The sequence below is a fragment of the Hyperolius riggenbachi genome, chromosome 7 (assembly GCF_040937935.1).
Source record: "Hyperolius riggenbachi isolate aHypRig1 chromosome 7, aHypRig1.pri, whole genome shotgun sequence".
Classification (NCBI taxonomy): domain Eukaryota; kingdom Metazoa; phylum Chordata; class Amphibia; order Anura; family Hyperoliidae; genus Hyperolius; species Hyperolius riggenbachi.
This window is the reverse complement of record NC_090652.1, coordinates 165,933,362-165,951,343: the sequence shown is the minus strand read 5'-3', so window position 1 is coordinate 165,951,343 and position 17,982 is coordinate 165,933,362. Positions and strand designations below refer to the sequence as shown.

At 42.2% G+C, this 17,982-nt stretch overlaps 1 protein-coding gene across 2 annotated transcripts in view; it reads right to left on the bottom strand.

Annotated features, from left to right (window-relative positions):
* Positions 1–17,982, bottom strand: part of LOC137524699 (dynein axonemal heavy chain 7-like) — a 565,826-nt gene that overhangs the window by 233,516 nt on the left and 314,328 nt on the right. For both annotated transcript variants that reach the window (XM_068244848.1, XM_068244849.1), the window contains 3 exons: positions 17,540–17,759; positions 10,428–11,300; positions 1,021–1,250 (listed from right to left, as the gene is read on the bottom strand). In XM_068244848.1, coding sequence (XP_068100949.1) covers positions 1,021–1,250; positions 10,428–11,300; positions 17,540–17,759 — 1,323 coding nt within the window. The remainder of the gene's footprint in view (positions 1–1,020; positions 1,251–10,427; positions 11,301–17,539; positions 17,760–17,982) is intronic.

Genomic DNA, 17,982 nt, shown 5'->3' with positions numbered 1-17,982 from the left:
TGTTATTGATAAAACATTCAATAAATCTATAACACCTTAGTGACTTCAAAATTAAATTTTACTCCTGAGGTAAATTATCAAATGTTCGATAAAGTGGTCGATAAAGCTTAGTTAATTGAGGCCATTGTGTTAATTTCATTTCAAATCCATTGTGGTTGTGTATAGAGCCAAAAATGTTAGAATTGTGTCAGTGTCCCGATATTTATGGACCTGACTGTATTTGCACACAGGAAATCAGCAGTATAGAGGACAGCATCATAAAAATTTGGAAAGTGTTCACTCCAGACAAGGTTTACTTTGGTTTTGTGAATCATGAAATGGTTATTTTGAGCAAAACTTGGAGTAATTTGCCTTCTTCAAACAGAAGGAAACTTGCAATAATTCAGCTGTAAGTGGACATTTGTGGTTACCCACAATGCACCCCTACTGAATATGCAAATTATCTCTTTTCGCCCCTGTATGCCAGGCTCACATCCAGAACTGCTGGTGTATAGCATAGTTACATAGTTATTTGGGTTGAAAAAATTATACATCCATCGATTTCAACCAGAAAACAAAGTACAACACCAGCCTACTCCCTCACATATCCCTGTTGATCCAGACAGAGGAAGGTGAGCAAGCCTATAGCAAGCCTATAGCTTTAAATTTTACACAGCAACATCAACCCCACATGTAGACAGCCTGTTTCGAACTTTTGGTCCTCATCAGTACATGGCAGGGATTGATATGTGCTTTTTAATAGGTGGGTTTTTCAGTCTTTTTTATACCCCTACACATTCCTAGTAGTTTGAGCCACCCCGAGCTGCTTGGTTACTCTTTTGAGCAAAACAAAACAGTTTTCTTTCTTTAAATCTTAAATAGCCTATATTTATGTAAGTCTAGTAAAACTTCATAGGGCACACAAACTGTCTTGTTAAAACCATTTTGTTTGTGTTTAAAATGCTTATTCTCGTGGCTGCAGTTCTTTTACTTGGTTAGAATGTTACAAATAAACTGCCTGGTTTAGTAATTGATACTTACGATCGTTTTTTCTCCAGTAATGTTTTAAATGTAGATATTAGCTCCAGATAAGATGTTGGCGTCACATAATTATATCGCTGTAGCTCTTTTCGGAACTTCTCAGACAAGTTAATAGTAGATGTGTGGAAGCTCTTACACATGTCAATGCAACCATTTCGAATTTCTTCTGACATTTCAATATCTTCTAAGAACCGTGTCGCTACAGCTTGTAGTGCATCTTCTGGCCAGGACTAGATGAGATGTTTAAAACATAAAAAAAATTAACCCATTAGACCAAGCAGAACACAATGCAATAGAGATTATATCAGAAAATACAATAGTAATCAAGCTTAACAATAACATTAGTCAGTACGCTTTTCCAGTACAAAGGACAGCGGCACCTTGACCAAGCTGTTAAAGCGTAACCGTCAGGCATAAAATAAAAAATCAATTCTTTATTTCTATCTGGTAAACAAGTAATAAGGATGCTAACCAGGCAATCCAAAAGGTAAAAATCCCTCTTACTTTTCTTCTCCATAAAATAATCATTTTCCAGTTTCCCTGTCTCTTATTCGGTACATCTGCTGCACAAAGAAAGTTGCAGGGAATGCTGGGTTTTCCTTTTTTCTTCTTTACTTTCCCCTTAGAAATACTATAACTGATGCAGTCTGATTGGCTGAAGCCTCTTTCCCTCCCGTTTTCCCCTCCCACACCTTTGTTCTTCTCTGATTGACAATATTGCTCATGCTGAGCAAATGCATTTTCTAGTCCAGAGTTGTGTGGGAGTGTCTGAAGACTGGGAGGAGTGGGGTGGGCAAGCATACACAGACAGAGTAAGGGAGGTAATTATGTCAGGATTGGCTTCAAGGTAGACAGAGTCAAAATGGAAAATCCTAAGAAGGATTTTCTCTTTTTTTACTATAGAAAAATCACTAAAATCAAAATGTGGACAGTGCGATATATATGCTATGTAAGTGTAGAACAACTATTTATCTACTTGTAATGATCCGCTCCGCTGGCTGTGCTGGCAGACAGCTGTTTGACCATTCCTCTAGTCTGTGGACTGCAGGTCTCTGGAAGAGAGACCTGTCTTTTCATTACAAGTTTCTGGTCTGTTCTGCTGCTGAGGAATTTGCATACACTCGTTATGGAAATCCCCTACCTGCCTCCTTTGATGACTGGCAGTATAAAGAGCTATGTTTCCCAGAGTCCTTTGCTGGTCATAAGGGTTAGTCCTGTGAAACACTCCTGAGTGTCAGCCTTGCTCATTGTTTGAAGATTAGCCTAGAGTAATTCCTGGGACTGCACTAGGCAGGTTCCCTAGTGCAGTTAGGATTGCATATCTGTTTTGTTTGTCTGTTGCGATTGTCCTGTCCCAGCGGTGGTCGACAGGAGATCGTTCTGATCTTTGTTCTTGGAGTATAGCTGGAGCAGTGGTTGCTACCAGCTATCTCATCTGCCTGTCTTGCTTGGATCGCACTCGCCTTGCGCTAGTGCTGTTGATCCTTCTGATCTGTCTTACTTGGATCGCACTCGCCTTGCGCTAGTGCTGTGGATCCTTCTGTTCTGTCTTCCTGGATCGCACTAGCCTCTTACGCTAGTGCTGTGGATCCTATCTCTCACTTATTCCTGTTTTCATGTATCTGTCTTGCCTGCTACGAACGCTTGCTGGAGGCTCGGTGAGGTAACCGTTAAGCAAGCGCTCGCGTCCTCTGTTTCATGTTTGTCTGTCAGTGGTTAGTTAGGCGTCCTTGTCTCTGTTGTGCTTATCACGAGGAGACCGCGCATAAACGCGTGCACTGTTGCGAATGAGTGCGGTGTTCACGTTTAGCTAGCGTCTGTTATTTTACTTATCTTCTCATTGTATGATTTGCTGTGCCTTTGCTACTCTCGTGCTCTGCCTTGCTGTAGCCTTGTGTCACCTCTGGCAATCGCCTCTCTTGCGATTGCGTTCCTACTTCATATCTGCTGTTGTGTATGCACCGTCGCGGGTTGGCGACTAGTTTGGTGCACACATATACAATCTGTCCCTTTGCTCAATCTCATTCAGGGCTATCTTGCCCTGCGTTTCTTCCCTTCGTGCAATTCCTGTCTGGCGTGTGTGGTAGGGCAGAGGAGCTGTTCCTCTGCACTCCACAGCTCCACCTGCCGACAGGAATTTCCCTTTACAGGTGCATTGCACCTTTTGCTGGGCCTCCCTCAAATTACACGCTTGTGGAGGATTTCCGCAGTGTCAGCGCACGTCTTGTGCGCTGATCACGGAGAGAATTCCACAATCGTTACAGTATGACCAGCCAAACCGAAATTCCCAGTGTAGAGGGAATTTCCGATTTGTACGACTTGGTCAAATATGGGTCCTGTATCTTTAAGAGGTTTAAGATACTGGACTCTGAAACCAGAGATGAGTTTATATCAGAATGTTCCAGATTCTTGGCAAATCCTGAATTTCAGGCCACCAATATTTCCACTTGGAGTGGTCAGATTGCTTACAATCTTTTCCAAGGAGATCTGTTTGTGTGGGCTGATGAGTATGCCAGACACGAGAATCTGAGACATAACCCTCACAGATTTCTGAGTCATGTATTTTCTCGTAAGCTTAGAATTCCCCTGCCAGGTTATTTCTATGAGTTTTTTCCTGCAGTGCATGACGCTGATCAGATTAGGTTATGCAACATTTCTGTGTCATTACCATATGTTAATGAATTGGTGCTTGCAGGCCAATCTGCTGATTCGGCTTGTCAGCCAAAAGATTCGTTGCCCATAGCAACCACAAATAAAGAGGTTATTTCGGTCAAGTCTGAAATGTGCAAAACCATTCAGTATGATAATGATGTTTACAATGATGTTGCTCAGTCTCCGGGTTTTTCGCCCCAATCCAAAGCTTATGTGGATCCTATCATAGGTAGGATCGTACACTATATTAAAGCAGTTAAAAAAATCTGTTCTTGTTCCTGAACTCCACCCATATGGAGATTATCTGGATACTGGCATGTTTGAACCTCCATTTGCCTCATGGGACATTGGGGCCTTGATGGAGGAATTTGATTTTGATTGGAAAGCCTTTTGCGATTTTTAAATCGCAAAAAGCGAAGATGTCTTGAATGATTGTCTCGATTCTATGTACCTTTTGATTGATTCCGATGAATGTGACGAGGGTGATGTGGATCTGGTGATTTATGTATGGCAGACGATTTTGGATGAGTTGCACACACACCAATCAATTGATTCCAATAAAGAGACATCGTTGTCGGATGATTGTTCCTGCCTTTCTGGGGTATAGCATGTGAGTCTTGACATTGTGCGATCTGACTTGAATGGGTGTACCACTGTGGTTGATTCCTGTGCGAATCCTGAAAGATTCTCTGCTGACTGTGTGCAGTTTGAATCTATGCGATCTAATGCCTGTTTCTCGGATGTTCCTGCAGATTGTGATCAGCATGAATGTGCCAGTTTTCTCAAGGATGTGTGGGACAACTTGTCATTTAGATACAGATCTTTAAGATCTTCCATCTGTGATCCTGCTATGAGGAAAATTCCTAAATTATGCAGCATCAAAAGTAAAATTAATATGTCTAATAAAGTTTTTCCTGATGTTGTCGCTATTTCTACTGCAAATGCGTCTTTGTCTCACCCTGTTCACACCTGTAAGGGCCCGTTGCCTGGTGACAGTTGCTCCAGTGTTTCTGTCCTGAACGCCTTACAGTCTGCCCCGCAGATCGCGGAGGTTTGCGCTATGGAAGCGTCAGTTTCACAACCTAAAGCGATTTTTGATTCGCAAGTTTTGCGTTCTGACTCTTCGGATTTGACATTGTTAGCCAAATCTAAGAGTGAGACAGCGCTTCGGTTTTGCGAATCTGATGCTGAAGCTTCTTTGCTTTGCCCAGAGAAGCTTTCTCTGAATCTGCCCTGTACCATGAATGAAAACATGATCTCCACTCGCACTGACATTTGTGAGTCCCTTTCTTGTTCTGAGGAAAATGCTGATTCTGCACCCTGTACTCTGGATGAGTCAATGTGGCCTTGCTTAGAATCTCCTGCAGTGTCCCTAGAGGCTCGTCTAGGTATTGCTACTATACTCACCTGTTTTTCTGCAGTTTTGGAGTTGCAAGCTAGTTTGACTGCTACGCAGAATTCTGGGTGCAGTGAGATTAAAGTTAGGGAGTCAGTGTGTGTTCCAGTAAATATTCCTGTACATTCTGCTCATGATGATGAAATTCAGTCTCAGTTTATGGTGGAACCTTCCCTGGGACATCTACCCTGTCCACAAAATAAAATTCCAGTTTTGCCCTGTAACATGGATAGTTCAGAATCCTTCTCAGAAAACTTGAAAAATGATGTTCCTGAGGTCTTGTCCGATGTCCTGGAGATCTCCGAGTTCCTCCCAAAGGGTGCAGAACTTCTAGGAGATGTCTCCTGCCCCCCAAGTCCTTCTGAGGTGTTGCCCACTTCAGTAGGCATTGCTGTTGTGTTGACTACCTTTGCAGCTCTGGTGGAGCTTCACTCATATGTAGTCAATGATGATATTATTGTCACAGAGATTTCTAGGTTTGAGTCCAAGCCTTCTTTTGAAAGTCCAGTTCTTGTGACCACTGCTCGTGATGATTCTCTGCCTGGTTCTGGTTTTGGTCTTGTCATGACAGACTCTGAGGTTGGCAGTTCCTCGACGTGTCCTGAGGTTCCCCTTGGGCTAGTGTACCCCGATGTGTTCTGTGACCCAGAAAGCCCAAGTGTGTCTCGGTTGCCAGCCTGCTCAGATGCTTCCTCGGTGGAAACCTGTTCTGATGTTGCCTGCCTGCTTGCATGCCCAGAGGTGGTCCCTGAAGACCCTGTTCTTGATGCTTGTCCTGGTAATTCTGAATCCGGAATTGTCATTGGTTCCATAGGGGTTCTTGATAGTTCTCCATGTGAGCCTGGTGATCGTTCTGCCCTCCTGGGATCTCTGCGGAGCCTCAAAGTGTTCTGGGAGATCCTGGGAGAAATATTTCCTGGTACCTTGGATGAGATCAGCAGTGGGTGCTTTGTGGAAAGGGACACTTCGAATGGGTATTGTGGCAGGTTTGGTATTTTTGGACGGTCCTTGGAAGGTGGTGGGCATGGCTCGGTGGGTGTCGATGGCTTCTTCTCTGGCATTCACAGTCCTGATGGGTGTTACACTGAGACTTGTGGTACTGATGGGCATGTTTCGGTGGCTTCTCCTTCCGATGAGGTCGGTTTCGGGTGGGCTGACTCTGGAATTGGGCCTTGTCGGGCTGCCCCGACCTTCATGAGTCTTCAGTTAGAGTCTTTTGCAAATATCAGTTTAGAGGCTCGTCTGGAATCCGACCCTAGAGGAGGGTGTACTGTAATGATCCGCTCCGCTGGCTGCGCTGGCAGACAGCTGTTTGACCATTCCTCTAGTCTGTGGGCTGCAGGTCTCTGGAAGAGAGACCTGTCTTTTCATTACAAGTTTCTGGTCTGTTCTGCTGCTGAGGAATTTGCATACACTCGTTATGCAAATCCCCTACCTGCCTCCTTTGATGACTGGCAGTATAAAGAGCTATGTTTCCCAGAGTCCTTTGCTGGTCATAAGGGTTAGTCCTGTGAAACACTCCTGAGTGTCAGCCTTGCTCATTGTTTGAAGATTAGCCTAGAGTAATTCCTGGGACTGCACTAGGCAGGTTCCCTAGTGCAGTTAGGATTGCATATCTGTTTTGTTTGTCTGTTGCGATTGTCCTGTCCCAGCGGTGGTCGACAGGAGATCGTTCTGATCTTTGTTCTTGGAGTATAGCTGGAGCAGTGGTTGCTACCAGTTATCTCATCTGCCTGTCTTGCTTGGATCGCACTCGCCTTGCACTAGTGCTGTGGATCCTTCTGATCTTTCTTACTTGGATCGCACTCGCCTTGCGCTAGTGCTGTGGATCCTTCTGTTCTGTCTTCCTGGATCGCACTAGCCTCTTACGCTAGTGCTGTGGATCCTATCTCTCACTTATTCCTGTTTTCGTGTATCTGTCTTGCCTGCTACGAACGCTTGCTGGAGGCTAGGTGAGGTAACCGTTAAGCAAGCACTCGCGTCCTCTGTTTCATGTTTGTCTGTCGGTGGTTAGTTAGGCGTGCTTGTCTCTGTTGTGCTTATCATGCAGAGACTGCACATAAACGCGTGCACTGTTGCGAATGAGTGCGGTGTTTGCGTTTAGCTAGTGTTTGTTATTTTCCTTATCTTCTCACTGTATGATTTGCTGTGCCTTTGCTACTCTCGTGCTCTGCCTTGCTGTAGCCTTGTGTCACCTCTGGCAATCGCCTCTCTCGCGATTGCGTTCCTACTTCATATCTGCTGTTGTGTATGCACCGTCGCGGGTTGGCGACTAGTTTGGTGCACACACATACAATCTGTCCCTTTGCTCAATCTCATTCAGGGCTATCTTGCCCTGCATTTCTTCCCTTCGTGCAATTCCTGTCTGGCGTGTGTGGTAGGGCAGAGGAGCTGTTCCTCTGCACTCCACAGCTCCACCTGCCGACAGGAATTTCCCTCTACAGGTGCATTGCACCTTTTGCTGGGTTCCCTCAAATTACACGCTTGTGGAGGATTTCCGCAGTGTCAGCGCACGTCTTGTGCGCTGATCACGGAGAGAATTCCACAATCGTTACACTACTTATATATGTGTGTTTTTTTTGTGAAATAGTATGGCTGACAGCTCCTCTTTAATATTGTCACCCTGTAGTTACAGAAACTTTCTTCTGGGAGTATGTATGTTATGCCCATGTTTGCATTTGTTCATTTCAGTTTCGCTTGCTAAGTAGGTTAATAACTATATGGCTTATCTCCAAATGTGGAACAGTGTTTCCCAAACCAGGTCTCAAACCCAACATACCTTGAATTTTTTCTGAATACACTGCCTTAGAGCAAGTTTACAGACAGACTCACGGACACCAATCCAATGCAAAATGTAAGGGTGAGAACAGTCATGCTGAGATAAGGCCAGACAGGGTAAAGGTGGCCATACACTGGTCAATTTGCCATCATATCGTCCAACAGATAGATCCCTCTCTGATCTAATCTGATCAGAGAGGGATCGTATGGCTGCCTTTACTGCAAACAGATTGTGAATCGATTTCACTATGAAACCACTGCCGCCGCCATCCCCCACCCCCGCATACATTACCTGCTCCGGCCGGCGCGTGTCCCCGCTACTCCTTCTCCAGTGGGATCCAGACCGGCTGGCTTCACTTCTTCCTGTCCGGGGACGTTTAAACAGTAGAGGGTGCTCTACTGTTTAAACTTCCTGTTGGGACAGGAAGTAAGTGAAGCCAGCCGGTCCGGAACCCAGCGGAGAAGGAGCAGCGGTGACAGCGGGGACACGCGCCGGCAGAGCAGGTAATGTATTGCTGCTAGCGTCGGTCATCGGACATTGGAACGCCGCTATCGACACACTCCCGACCCGCCGGCGATCGAGCGAAATCTTCCACACGGACAGATCGACGGGAACGATTGATTTTGAACAGAAACCGATCGTTCTGTCAGCGTTTGCGCGACGATTTCACAGCAGATTCAATCACAGATCGAATCTGCTGTATATCGGCGGGAAAATCATTAGATGTATGGGCCCCTTAAGGTTATTAGGTCCTTTCAGTGACCAAGTGACAGCAGAGAGAGTTATAAGTCTGCCTTGTGATTCCAAACAGCAAGGTGAGAACCAGTGTGGTAAAGCTTGAAAGTCTGTTGTGCCCTGAGATACAGCCCAGCTAGAAATGTGTGGCACAAATGAATGAGTACTTCTGTGTTTTGGCTTGCCTCTTCATCTTATGTTTGTTAGGGCAAATGACCAGCAAAGGGTTATTGTTACAAATCTAATTACATTTTTTTGGGCACACAGAGATCACCTAGAATGCACAGTACTGTCACACAGATGTTGAAGTGACAATTAATAGTTAATTAATTAGTAATAGTCAATACACGTTGATCACACAGCAGGTAGTGATCAGCCAAGGGGTATTGGCAAAAATTGAATTTTTTGGCACATGGTGATCACTACATTACACAGTATGGTCATACAGATGTTGAAGTGACACGGTAAGATTCAGTACATGTTAATCACACAGCAGGCAGTGACAAGCAAATGAGTGTTGTCACAAATGTCTGTTAAACTGGTTTTTTTTTTTGGGGGGGGGGGGGGGCACACAGATATCACTGATAACACAGTACGGTCAGTCATACGGGTGTTGCTTTGACGCTGTGTGGGGGTAACAGCACGTATCGTGTTACGAATGTTAAACACTCGATACTTTTGTGCAGTGACGGTGGGCTATAACGGTGATGCAGCCACACACTACACTGTATATGGGGGTGTTGTGTTGCTACAATATACTACACAAAAGCAACGACAAATATTAAGTTCAGCAGGGTCAATGTCACTGGCAGTCCTCAAAAGGACTTTTGTGGTCAGGCTTAAAGTGAATGGGAACCGCATTTAAAAAAATGAGACAAATACTTACCTAAAGAGAGGGAAGGCTCTGGGTCCTATAGAGCCTTCCGGCTCCTCTCCTGGTCCCATCGTTCCGGTGCTGGCTCGCCCTGTACCAGTGTTTGACTAAATTAGTCAAATACTGCTTTACCCGGCCGAAGGAGGCTTCAGAAGTCTTCAGGGAGCCTGAGTGCTCCTGAAGAAGGGTGGCCCTGTACTGCGCCTGCGCAAGCACGTTCTCTTGCATGCTCACGCCTGTGTAGTATGGAATGGCACGTCTTTGGGAGGACACGGCTCCCAAAGACTTCCAACTACCCTTTCGGCGGGGGATTGAAACGGTGGGGAGCCAGCACAGGATAGAGAGCACAGAGAGAGGAGACGGAAGGCTCTATACAACCCAGAGCCTTCCCTCTCCTTAGGTAAGTATTTGCTTCATTTTTTTTAAATGGGGTTTCCATTCACTTTAAAAGCACTATTGGGGAATCCCCAGTTGGTGAACTGCACAGAACGCAGCAGAGCACCAAGGGAGTAGCTACACAGCACAATATTCACAAGAATCACCAAAACAGCCTATCTCTCACTGTTCCTCTATCTACAACAGCAGCTCCTTTTCCTACACTGACTAATGCAAAATGAAAATGGACTCCTTTTATGGGGCAAGTGGCCCGGGTGGTGATCATGTTTGATTGGCAGTCTGGTCCCACCTGACTTCAGGGTGAAAAAATGACACTATGGGAAAGTATAGGGCAGGCACGAACGGCCCGCATCATTTGCAGTACTCGCAAACAGTGCCTGTTCGCCGGGAACCTTTCACTGGTGAATATGTTCTGTCATCCCTAATGACAACTGTACACTGTCCTTGAGTCACAATAAGCAAGTGTATTGGTGGGAGTGAATTAATATAGTGTTAATTTATGTTTGTTTACTTTGTGTGTGTCAGAAGGAAATACTTATGCCCAATTTATAAATATTGTTTATAATAAAAAATACCTGAAACCAGTCAATTGTACAGCAGTTAACAAGGGCTGGAAATTTGCGGAGTCTGTTTCGGAATGCATCTCCTATAGGACTCATGGCAAGGACAATATGTAGCTGATCACGACAACGGTCAATGAATAAGTTGAAAAGAGCCAGGGGGCTGCCATCAGTTTGCTTTGACTTATCTCTCTGACGGTCTATTTGTCGCATCCTTTCACAAATTTCTTGCTTTTCATCAGCCGCAAACAGATTTGGAACCTCCCCAGCATTAAGCAAATTGTTAATGTCTTCTAAAAATGACTCTTTCTTGATCTGTGTGTCTGTAAACAGAAAGACACCTTGCATTTCCCCTTCAGTAGATCGTCTTAGGATTTGCTTTAAGTCCTCCCGCCATTCAGTAGTACCATAGCTCTTAGAAATTTCAACCTGGAAAAGCCTCTGATCAGCCATGTGAACAGCTAATCGGGTGACTGACTGACGGCCACTTCCACCAACACCAACTAAAAGAGCATGGCTACGAGGCTGCTTCAAAATACGAGATATTCTGCAAATATGTTCTATAGCAAATCGAAACAAAACCAAGTTCATTGGTTTCTTGCTAATGTTATTGAATTCTTCCAGATGGCTTTCCACAACTGAACATAACTTGTCAACATCAGTTATTTCTTTGTAGTTAGTATCTTCTCTCTTAAGATCATGAAAATCACAGAACATCAAACTACGTAGGTCATCCTCCTCAACCTTGCCATCTTTATTAAAATCTAGATGAAGGAAAAGTTGATGAAAATCTTCTCTCATGTGACTTTTCACAACTTCTTCAATATATCCAACAAGCCAAGATCGATCCACATTATCAACAAGTCGGTCATAGTAAACTCGTAAGACCTACATGAAAGAGATAATAAAGGCACATTAATAAAGTATGTTTGCAGACTATGGTGCCTAATAAATGAACTTTTCCCCTGAGTTTTCCCACAAAAGAGGTTTTTACACCTTATTGCTAAAACATTTTTTAAATACTCAAAGTGAGTTTAATACTTCCTTTTAACCTACTTTTTTGTTTGTTTGTTTTTTCATTTGCCAAACGATGAAAAGTTATTTTTTAGATAAGATGAAGCATTATCTCCTGGGAAACTCAGGAAAAAGCTAATTGATTAGAGGCGTAAGTTAGAATACTTTCATCAAGAACCGACATGCTAGGATAACACAGAATGTGCTGTGCTGATATGCCACATCATTGTAGATCAAATAGATAGATATATGCAAACTTTACATGTGTATCTAAAAAGAAATTCCACTTTTCCTGATAAAAACTCAGTATTTTCAGTTTGGCAATCTACTGTATAATGAAAACGTTGTGTTATAATGTTTATTTCTTTTTTTCTGGTTGAACTTGATTGACGGCTGTCTTTTTTGACCAAACTATGTAACTATTTTATGTATATGTGCTTAGGAGGCACACACACAGTAGTGAAATATCATTATATATTGATAACATAGCATAAGTTAGTAGAACCCATATCTCACATGTTTATCTGATACAAAAACAATTTAATGGAATTTTCATTGGCATGTTACAATGCGTTTTGCAGGTGTGGCCCATTTCCTGATGTATTGTACCTATCTGGTTACATTTCACAGCAATATGAGTGCCTCTTGTGGCCAGCAATTCTGGCTATGAGACAAAGGTGTAAAAAACACAACATGTTTCAACTTGCTGCGCATGGGGCTGCATAACCATAGATAAGTCAGACCACTGGCCTGTCTCCACTGTCTAAAATACCTGCAATGGGCATGTGAGGATCAGTGTTAGACTATGATAAAATAGAAGAAGGTGGCCTGTACAAATTAATCAATTTTTATTTTAACCCTCCCCTCCCCCCCCCCAAAAAAAATGCCTTGGTGCCTTATACCACAAGCAACAATGGGGCCCCAGGGCAAAGTAAACCTGGGATGCCCCCCCAACATATACCCCGGAACAAAAATCGGCATTAGGGGACCTTTTTTGCAACTGGTATAGTCAGGGTGTGAAGTCCCAATCGGTCGGAGCTCCACATTCTGGCTATCTCAGCCTGCATGGGGGACAAGGGGTTAAAAAATTTTCAGGAGGGGGGACCCCACATAATTAAAAAAAAAAAATTCCCACACTCTAAACATAAATTTTTTTTGGGAAAATAGGAAAAAAATGCCAGGGATCTTCATACAGCCATATTGCGGCTGTATAGCGATCCCTGGCCAAAGCGCTGCGGCTGCGTATAGACCCCCTGGAAACCCCGTCAGGAAATTTATTGCGCTTTCGTTTGATGCATGTAAAATTACACTACCGTTAGGTTTGCTACTTAAAGTGACATTTACCGCATTTAAAAGTGTACTTTTTTCCTTCGAAACTGTAAAATCGATTTTCTCAAAAACTATAAGGTCTTTTTGAAAAATTGTTTTTTTCCTCATATTCCTAATGATCTCCTTAACATATCCTGTAAATTTAGGGTTTCTAGCATTTAAGGTGGATTTTCTATTAACCATTAAAGTCGGCAGGTTTTTAAATGTGTATTTTTTTCCTTTGAAACTTTAAAATCGATTTTCTCAAAAACTATAAGGCCGATTTGATTTTTTTTCCTCTTGTAGCCACTGGGGGCCCCTACAAGCTCTGGGGCCCTGGGGCAGCTGCCTCTTTTGCCTCTATGGTAGCGCCAGCCCTGGCACCCTTAAAGGTCTTATGAAGTCCACACACAGTACATTGCAGGGAGTGAGCGCTGTACAGATGTCTCAACCTTGTATACTAGAATAATAAAGTCCTGTTGCTATGGAATGACAAGCAGGGATGGCGGTGCAGTGCAGAATAGGGCAGCTTCCTTTGGGTGAATGAAACGGTTGAACAATGCATTCAGCTGTTTCCGGCCCTTAAAGATCCTGCATGCAGATCTTGATGTGACCGTGGAAGATGCTTGTACTTATGCTAGATTCTTGGCTGAGACAACCCCAAATATCATCTAGCATGTGTGCATAGTTTTAGACTGGGTAACAATCGCATGCTTTCATGGCAAACAAAAAAATCAAGTTAAAGTGGACCAAAATTAAAAATACAAGATTTCAGAAATAAAATATATTTTCTAAATTATAATGATAAATAACAGCCTTTTTTCAGCTGCATGATGACAAATATAAAATATTTTACATTTATTGGAGGAACCCCTCCCTTCCTTTCATATTGCTGGGATTTTTCCAGGCAAACTGGTGGAGGAGATAAAAAACAAAAACAAAACACAGGCTGCTACTGATGATGTCACAGGGGAGGTGATCTCAGCTTGTGTGAGGGAGGGTAGCTGATGACAAACATACCCATGATCTAAAACCTCCTACTAAGCTCAGAAATAATGGCTGCCACCTGTATAACCATAGTTATGAAAAGAGATGGGTGAAAAGCATACACTAAAATGCTCATAGGCTTAAAGAAAACCTGAACTGAAAATTAAAAGTCAAAATAAGCATACACAAGTCATACTTACCTTCCATGTAGTCTACTCCTCAGTGTCTTTCTCCTGTCTCGCGTCCTGTTTGTTCACTGTGACCAAGGGAATTTTCCGTCCTCCATTTTGAAAATGGCCATTACCCAGAACAGCTTTCAGGTCAGCACACAGTTAAACTGTAACATCGCCCACTTGAGCCATAGGGAAACATGGATATTACCTGGTACATCAGTTTTCCTCTCAGCTATAACTGACAGCAACTGATATTTTACTGACAGCAACTGATATATTTCAGATCTGACAAAATGTTGTCAAAACTGGAAGGGATTATTGTCAGAAGAAAATGGTGAGCTTCTGAGAGGAACTGATGGCAAGGTGACTATGTAATGTTCATTTGAAGTTACCTCATGTGTTTATTTTAAATATTTTTACTCAGTACAGGTTCTCTTTAAAGGAGTGTTTATTTATCTTTGTATGTGTCAGGGTGGTGCAACTAAATATTTCGAATTAAACAAATGTTTGGTTTGGGACCACTTTAAAGAAAACCTGAACTGAAAATAAAAGTCTAAATAAACATACACACATCATACTTACCTCATGTGTAGTCTACTCATCAATCTCTTTCTCCTCTCCTGCGTCCTGTTTGGCCACTGTGATCAAGGGAATTCTCTTTCCTCCATTTTGAAAATAGCCATTACCCCATAACAGCTTCCTGGTCAGCACACTGTTAAACTGTAACATCGCTCACTTGAGCCATAAGGAAACATGGACACATCAGTTCTCCTCTCAGCTGTAACTGACAGCAACTGATATATAACTGAGAGCAACTGATATATTTCAGTTCTGACAAAATGTTGTCAGAACTGGAAGGGATTATTGTCAGAAGAAAATGGTGAGCTTCTGAGAGGAACTGATGGCAAGGTAACTATGTAATGTTCATTTGAAGTTACCTCGAGTGTTTATTTTAAATAATTTTATTCAGTACAGGTTCTCTTTAAGCAGATCTATGCTGTTGCTTTACTCAAATATAGGTGTTTCAACCACTGTCCTGTGTCTGATCACTACTAGTGTTCATGTTTATGTGCTAGTTTGCTAATAGTCGGATTGGGTCTTCCTATCCACCCATTGTTGGGTAACTGCCAAGTTCATGGTTAACTCATGAATGCATAAGAAAAATTCTGAAAACACAAAAATACCCTAAATTCATTATGAAACTAAATTACAGCCAAGCAGGGAACACTTTATAAATGCCTCTGACCTGGTGCATGGCTGTTTTTATGTTTGCTACTTTTATGTCTAATTAATATTTTTCTAGTTTGTTTGTAGCTAGTAAACATACCAACTCACAGTTGGCATGTTGGTTACTTGTCCTATTTTATAGTAAATATTTCTAAATTAGTTCTGAAGTGCCAGGCATTTACAGAACATTCCTGAGCTTACAAGTGTCATAACTAGCATTTTACTGAATCATTTGGTATGTGTTCATGCCCACACTACAACATGCTGACTCAAAATGGGTGACTGTTAGCAGTGGGGTCCCACATGGGTCTGCACTGGGTCCAGTGCTCTTCAATTTATTTATTAATGACCTAGTAGATGCAGTAGAAAGCAATGTTACTATTTTTGCAGATGATGCAAAATTGTGCAGAATCATCAACTCTCAGGAAGATAGTGACATATTGCTACAGGATCTGGATAGGATGGCTATATGGGCACACATATATGGGCAGATGAAATTCAATGTTGAAAAAAGTAAAGTCATGCATTTTGGTCGTACCAATGGTCGTACCAATGGTCTAGCACCATACAAAATAAATGGAATACAGTTGGGGACATCAAACTTGGAGAAGGACTTAGGAGTATTCATCAACAATAAGTTAAATAATTTGGGATGCATTAAGAGGGAAACAAAAACTCGAGATGCTAGCATAATATTGCCCCTGTTTAACTCTCTAGTAAGATCACATCTGGAATATGGAATTCAGTTCTGGGCACCACATTACAGGAAAGAAATTGCAGTTTTTGAGGAGGTGCAGACACGAGCAACAAAATTGATACGAGGGATGGAAGGTCTCACTTACCAAGAAAGGTTAGATAAACTGGGTTTATTTAGTCTAGAGAAAATACACCTTAGTGGGGATCTAATTATTATTATTATTATTATTATTTAGTATTTATATAGCGCCGACATATTACGCAGCGCTGTACAGTGTATATATATATATTGTCTTGTCACTAACTGTCCCTCAAGGGAGCTCACAATCTAATCCCTACCATTGCCATATATTTATATTATGTAGTGTAAGTACTGTAGTCTAGGGCCAATATTAGTGGGAGCCAATTAACTTATCCGTATGTTTTTGGAATGTGGGAGGAAACCGGAGTGCCCGGAGGAAACCCACGCAGACACGGAGAGAACATACAAACTCTTTGCAGATAGTTCCCTGGCTGGGATTCGAACCAGGGACCCAGCGCTGCAAGGCGAGAGAGCTAACCACTACGCCACCATGCTGCCCGGTACATCAATACATCAGAGGGCAATATAAAAGCTTGGCAGATTAGCTTTTTGTCCCTAGACCTTCTCAAAGGACTAGAGGACATGATCTGCGCATGGAGGAAAAACGTTTTAGCCATTTATTTAGGAAAGGGTTCTTTACAGTAAAAGTGATTAAGTTGTGGAATGCATTGCCACAGGAAGTAGTTATGGAAAACTCTATACCTGCATTTACTAGGTAATGCTCAGTGATGCAGATTTTATCTGATCTGGAGCCATCTGGAGTTGGGAAGGATTTTTTTTCCCTTTTGGGGCTAATTGGACCATGCCTTGCAAGGGTTTTTCGTCTTCCTTTGGATCAACAGGGATATGTGAGGGAGCAGGCTGGTGTTGTACTTTGTTCTCTGGTTGAACTCGATGGTTGTAAGTCTTTTTTTAACCCAAATAACTATGTAACTATGTAACAATACAGCCTACACATGGCATAGCAAGGAAACGTTACTGCACAAACAGGGTGAACATCAATCCTGGTCCGACTTGCTCAGTCATAAAGTGAGTGCTGATATACAAGTGCTATAAATCAAATGTCTACTAATGCTCCTAACAGTTGCTGTGTAAAGTCAAATAAAACTTTTACGGTGGAATTAATTCTGGATACAGGGAAAGAGTCAGAACATCTGTCTGGTATTTCTTGGTGTCGGGTCTCTGTTTATGAGGTTTGCCTTAACTTCCAGTGCCAGAAAAACAATAAAATGTTAAAGACAATCATGAAACTCACAAACTATAAAAAGATTACAGTACAGATAGTTTAAAATCAGAGGTATATAAAATAAGATACACCTAGTAGATTTAGAATTAACATGCATGGCATTCATTCTATATTCCTGTTACATAAGTTTTATTTTGATATTCTAGTTAACAGCAGTCCTTTGTTAGTTTGTGACTGCTAGGGCACTTTTGTACTTTCAAACTGTTCAATTGTTTGAATTATTTTTCAGATGTCAATACTTATATTGTCAAACCTTATATTTTTTGAAAATTGTGTTTTTATAAGATGTTGAGTACTCCATAAAGGAGCTATAGCATTGTAGTTGACTAATAACCACATGAAAAACGTTTTGAAAAGAAAAATGCCAAAATCAAAACAGGATAGTTACACTTACCTCGTGAACCCACAGCCTCTTAATCAACAAAGGTGAATCAGATGTTTCGGGCCGTGACAAGCAAATTCCTTGAATTACACGAGAAAAGTCTCGAAGGTTGAACAAATAGTGAGACTTTGCAGGAGTAGGTAGTAAGTTTTTCATTGCTTCCTTGTAGACTGCCATAGTACTATGTATAATCTGTGGTGTTAGAATAGTATATTCACTGGGGAAGTTGTACCTAACATGGTGGGAAAAAATTATATTAGACAGATATCTCTTTTACACTGTATGTTAATTCTTAATGCAATAAGAAAGCCTAGATGTGGGAAAATAAAATACGAAAGAACCAGAAAAAGGAAATAATTTATAGAAATGAATGCCAATATCTATTGAACGTCAATCAGAAAAGGCAGTTCTTTTGTCACATGATGTGGGTGGGTAGAAGCAGAGCACAATCAACC